At 44.0% G+C, this 6,000-nt stretch overlaps 1 protein-coding gene across 8 annotated transcripts in view; it reads left to right on the forward strand.

The window, feature by feature from the left end:
* The window catches only part of PAK1 (p21 (RAC1) activated kinase 1), a 51,753-nt gene extending 49,238 nt beyond the window's left edge, over positions 1-2,515 (forward strand). For 6 of the 8 annotated variants that reach the window (XM_065407098.1, XM_065407108.1, XM_065407116.1 and 3 more), the window contains 2 exons: positions 590-727; positions 2,429-2,515. In XM_065407098.1, coding sequence (XP_065263170.1) covers positions 590-727; positions 2,429-2,515 — 225 coding nt within the window. The remainder of the gene's footprint in view (positions 1-589; positions 728-2,428) is intronic. The other 2 variants (XM_065407139.1, XM_065407133.1) reach the window with 1 other exon arrangement.
* Positions 2,516-6,000: the final 3,485 nt, after the last annotated feature.

Genomic DNA, 6,000 nt, shown 5'->3' on the forward strand with positions numbered 1-6,000 from the left:
TCTTGCAAGGTGCTGAGTGCCTGAGCTATTGCAGACAGGCACTCAGTGTCATACAAAAGTGGGCTCTTTGGGTTTGTGTATGCAGGGACATTTACAGACATAACTATGCCAGTAGAGTTACGCTGGTGTATTTATAGCGGTATAACTCCCTGTGTGGACATTCTTCTTGCAGAATAAAAGTGTCCACTCAAGGAGTTATACCAATATAAACCACAGTGGAGTAATTATACTGATATAGTTATGCTAGTAAACTCCTCTGTGTATAAAAGCCCTTAGACAAGGCATGAAATGTTTTTTCTTCCTGCAAATCCCTCCAGACGACTACAGGATCCAAACCTGGATTAATAGGGTAAAATACTAGAGGACTGGATCCTGTCCATTTAAAAATAGGGCAGACAGCAGTGCTGTTTTATAATAAACATGGATGGACATAAGCATGTATGAGTCATGCAACAATTTGTTCCTAACCGAATGTGCAGGAAAAATAGAAGCCTGTGTAATCTGTAGAAGGAGGGATCTTGCTCAAACAAGGGGTGAATCTGAATGGCCCTTCTTTTCCTTTTGTTTCCTTGGTGTTCGTTTCCTTCAGGCCCTGTATCTCATTGCCACCAATGGTACTCCAGAGCTGCAGAACCCTGAGAAGCTTTCGCCCATATTTCGAGACTTCCTGAACCGCTGTCTCGAGATGGATGTAGAGAAAAGAGGCTCTGCCAAGGAACTGCTACAGGTAACCACTGGGAGGGGGGTGGAGAGGCGAGCTCAAGTCAAGCCAGCACTCTGGCCTCTACTAAGGATTTCTTTCATGTTTAAAATGGCATGGCTGATGGCACACGCATGTCTGAGGTGACTTGCCCGAAGGGGCACAGGGAGTGGATTGATGAGGATTTTTTACTTTAGGACTCTTTCCCTGGTTCCCATCCCTTTTTGTTTTAGCCACTGTCTAATGGCAACAGCTGAGTGGAATATTCTGTAACCAAATTCAAAATGCTCACTCTGGGCCTGGCCCTCCAAGATGCGGAGCCCCTTACTCCCATGGTTTCTCCACAGCTGGAGCCCAACTCTGTGTGTGTCAGCACTCTCCCTCATTGCTCAGACTTCTCTCCCTGCTCTTCTTGGCCTTGTCAACTGAATGATTCCCCACGACAGCCCTTCTGCTGCAAGTGTCTTTTTATACCATATCTCAGACCCTGCCGTCTCTCTCCTTTATTCACCTCAGCTTGGCTACAAAGGGGACTTCCTCCCTGTCCATGCTCTACTAGTCTGCCTTACCTTGTGTCTGCTTCCCCTGAGACGCCTCTACTCATGCCTTAATCGCTTAATCTCACTGATGCTCTTCCTAAATCCCTGCTGTCTCTGTTTCAGAAGCCTGGGTGTTGTAGCCAAAATGCTTCCAGGGAGCAGAACAGTACTGGCCTCTCACCCACCTCCCCTCTGTTTCCATGGATGTCCAATTCCAGGACTGAATTCAACCCCATCCGTTTGCGTGTGTTCCACTCCCACAGAAGTCCAGTGGGAGTTGTGCATGTGTGACTGATGGGATGGTCATGTCCCTCAATTCATCAATGGCTGGGCTCTACTTGATTTCCCTCACTTGAGATCCACTTAAATCTGCCTTCTGCTCTCCTCCCTTGACGCGCTATGGTCGGATTGGGCATTAGAAGCTTTACTTGTTACCCCCTATACATGGAATTATTTCCCCACTGCTGCAGGTATTGCCATTTCTTGAAATTTACCTCAAAACCCACCACCTTCAGCTCAGGATGAACTCTGCATACAGTGCTTTGTGGCACCATGTATAGTGTGATGGATGCGCGACCATATCTGGGTTGCATTGTAGTAAGTGGAAGGTGTCCAGCAAATGGACGCCTGGATATCTAGTAAATGACTTGGATTGCCAGTTTGACTATAGCTGTGCCAAACTCCAGTTCCGCTTTGCAGATATGAATAGATTGAAAGGCCGGAAGGCACCATTATGATAATTGAGTCTGACCTCTTGCATGACACAGGCCATAGAAAATCACCCAGTGACTCCCACATCCAGCTCAATAACTTGTGGGTGAACTAGAGCAGATCTCTGTGTCTTGGTTCTGTCCAGGACTAAGATCCTCTAACTTTCAGTTTATATTTTTGAATTAACTCCGAATCCATGACGAATTTCCTGAGTTTCAACTAGTTTTGTGTTACAAGCCACAAAGCTGGGAATTTAGCCTGATTTTGGTGCAAAGCTGGAACTCAGTCCAGGCTTGCTTGAAAGGTTTGTGACTTCAGCAAACCTTTTAGTTTAACCTGGTTTGAGTTTTGAGCCTGTAACTAAACTAAACTGCAAACCACTTGAGCTCTGCATGGCTTCAGTGCAAACGTTTCACTCTGTGGTGAGACTTGACCTCAAAGGTGTCGTCAATAACTTAGTTTTCTCCTTCTCTCCTAGCACCAGTTCCTGAAAATTGCGAAGCCCCTTTCTAGTCTCACTCCTCTGATTATTGCCGCAAAAGAGGCAGCGAAGAACAACCACTAACGCGGAATCATCATAGTCATCGTGCCAAGTCTTTTCTATGTTCATTTCAGACCCTGAATACCTGCCTTCCTGCTCCTTGGGGGTGCCCAAAACTTTGATCCCCTGAGAGTGGGCCACAGAAGTAGTATTTGTTGAATGTTAAAGGAGGCATTGCTGATCTAAAGCCGTGAACAGCCTTCTCACCCTCTTTGTGGGAGAAGACTATTTTGTATGGTTGACACGGTCTTTGTGAGAACCTCTGAGCCTGATGTAGCAAAGCCAGTTTGATTTCATATCTCTTAATGTGTTTATTTTTTAACATAAGTGTGGAGCCTTAGACCATGTTTATCTTAATAAATTAAATCTCTCGCTGGCTGCATTTTCCCTGCCTCTGCCCAGCTCAGTTGTTACACTACTGAAACTCCTGCATGCTTCGGATTACTTGAATAAAGGAGCAGCCAGCAGAAATCTGAACAGCTTTAATAACTGAAAAGGGGGCTGCAAGAGTATGCAGCACCCGAACACTTCCTCAGTGCTGCCGGACGCCTTGACAGAGAGAGCTGAAATATTCCGAATGAACTTTCTGCAACCATCGGAGGATTTAATTCATGGATCACCTTTGTGCTACGTCTTGTGACTCAGCCTCTGATTAAAAGATCCTCTTTCTGTTTTCATCTCAGATTTGTAGGCTTCAGTTTTCAATTCTGCTAATTATTAGATCACTTCCAGAAAATAATATTTCTGGTGCGTTAGAAGGTGAATCGCAGAAGAAGGTGGCAGGTCTGTTTTTAAAACTATTTCATTTGTAAAGCACAGCTTGTGTTAAAGAAATCACTGTTCTGTATCATAAAACACTGATACAGTGGTCACCATTACAGTATCACCATTTGCCCACAGTTTGCCACAGTGGTATTTGAGAAAGTATAATTTCCTATGCCAAGTTCAGATGCTGTTGGGTATGGGGTGTGTGTGTCTGTCTGTGTGTCTGTCTGTGTGTCTCTGTGTGTCTCTGTGTGTGTGTGTGTGTGTGTGTGTGTGTGTGTAAGCTAAATAATCTGTTTTCTTTATCCTGTGACTTATCTGGAGAACCAAGAGGGTTGTTAATTCCTCTGGTTGCCACAGTTTTTAAAGCATCAGGAAACTTGGAACTGCATCTGAGTGGAGAAATCTGTGTCCTAAACATGGACTATAACCAGCTGTATGTTGATTTTAATAAAAACTGCTGCATTTCTGACCTCAGGGTGGGGGAGAGAGGATTTAGAGGATTAACTTCAGTCATAAACACAATCCTCTCAAATTGGACTACTGTTCATGCTATTCTTTGTTTGCCACTGGGTGTCCAGAGGTGATGGCTAAAGTGGTACGTGCAAACTAGATTATTTTACACTCGGAGTTCCCTAGACCTGCGTATATCCAATTATGAACATGATATGGAGTCTAAGCGGCTGTAATTTCCATACTGAGGAGCCAGAAGATCGTGTAAAAAGGCATGCGTTAAAGTCAGGTGGGAGCTGCTGTCTCACACTCTGCTGTTGCTTTCCTTGCCACGGCCTCCTCTTCTGGCCCCTTATGGTATAAATTAAACCAATGTATGAGGGCTTAAATGATGGAGGAACCTCCAGGCCTCCAGCAAATGGTAATAGTGCATAGTAGCTCAGTCCAACTCCTAGGTGAAACCTGTAATTGACCCTCTCTGCTTGGATACCAATGGATTTTTCTTCGTCTTCCTCACTCTGGTCTCTCCCTCTTCCCTTGTTGCATAACAAGTTACTGTGTTTAGCCATAATATCTGCCAGTTGTACAGTATTTGGGAGATGGAGGACCAAGAGGGTTGTTAATTCCTCTGGTTGCCACAGTTTTTAAAGACAGGTTTCAGTTTGTTAGTCTCTAAGGTGCCACAAGTACTCCTGTTATTTTTACAGTTTTTAAAGTATCAGGAAACTTGGAACTGCATCTGAGTGGAGAAATCTGTGCCCTAAACGCTGGACTATAATTTTCCAAGTGAACTTTAATTTCTGATGCCTCATCTTTTTAAAAATTGGTTTGTATAGTTCAATCACCATCAGGTACATACACATATCTCCTGATGCAGAGCACTTCTGCTTTTCAATATCTTATGTAAATTCACTGTCATATGAAAATGCAAGCAGTTCCTTTGCTGGTATGAATGTATCTACACTAGAGGCTTTTGCCAGCACAAATCACACCTTACACATCCTTGTCTGACATAGTTATGCCTGCAAAAGTCTGTAGTTAAAATCTCGCCTAAAATAATCTGGGTTAAGATGCTTTCAGGGCCTCGCAGCTCGACACAAGTTAAAACAGGTTCAACTAAAAGGATGATCCGAGTCACTATTTTCCCCAGCCCACCAGCTGAATGTTCACAGCATGTTCACAGCTCGCAATAAGATTGTAATTTTAAACTCCAGTCATTAAAAATCCCATTTGTTCACCTTTCTGTGATTAAGGATTTCCCTGGACGTCTGTTTCTGACTAGCCTTGGATTTCTGGGTGAACACCTAGGACAAAATGGACAAAATTTTGTCCTAGGTGTTCACCCAGAAATCCAAGGCTAGTCAGAAACTAGAACACCCCAGCCCTAGGGGAAGTCTGATCAGATAGACACTCCCTGGGGAATTTGGACAGAGGTTGAAGGGAAGTAGCATTGCCTTGAGTAATTGTTGGATAAACGAGGGGTTTATTTATATTTTCCCTGGCACTGTCTTATTGGCCCATGTAATGGGAAATGGACTACAGGCCACATCCTCAGCTGGTGGATATCCGTGTAGCTCCACTGATTTCAATGGAAATACATTGCTTCATGCCAGCTGCCCGACATCACTAAGACAAAGTCCTTGTAAATAACAGGGATTAGAACCTGATCCGTAAAGGCACTGTGGGTTCTTGCCTCACAATGGGAGCCCAGGGGGTTGAGGAGCTCTTTAGCACCTCACATGATCAGACTCTATCCATGTTGGCTGATACCATAATTGAGCATGGGTGCTGGTAGCAGGATTGCAGCACAACTTCCCCTGACCAAGGATTACTTCTTATAAATAACCATGTTAAATCATGCTTCAGGCTATCCATCGCCCAGGGGGGACTACAGTCAGAAGGAACCATCTATTCTTTGGCTTCTGTCCCTCAGCTAATTTCTAATCCATGGTGGTGCTTTGCCTATGATTCCATCATCACTACTTAGTTTTCTTAATAGCTTTGTGTGAGAGATTTTGCCAAAGGCTTTTTGAGGCCCATTGATAAATTGTAGGATTGTGACATCAGAGCTATGTCATCTTCTAACATACTACGTTCTAACAGTCTGGCTTCATTGCCCTGATCTATTGACATGAAAGTCAGTGGTGCAGAGTACAATGGCTGTCTGTCTGGGCCTGATTTAAGTTAACTGCCTCAGGTACGTCAGGTAAATTCTTCTGTTTGAGTTCTCGTGTAGTTTAAAACTCTGGTATCTGCCTTACTTTTAGCACTTGGTTGGACTCATGTATCAA

The sequence above is a fragment of the Emys orbicularis genome, chromosome 1, assembly GCF_028017835.1.
Source record: "Emys orbicularis isolate rEmyOrb1 chromosome 1, rEmyOrb1.hap1, whole genome shotgun sequence".
Lineage (NCBI taxonomy): Eukaryota > Metazoa > Chordata > Testudines > Emydidae > Emys > Emys orbicularis.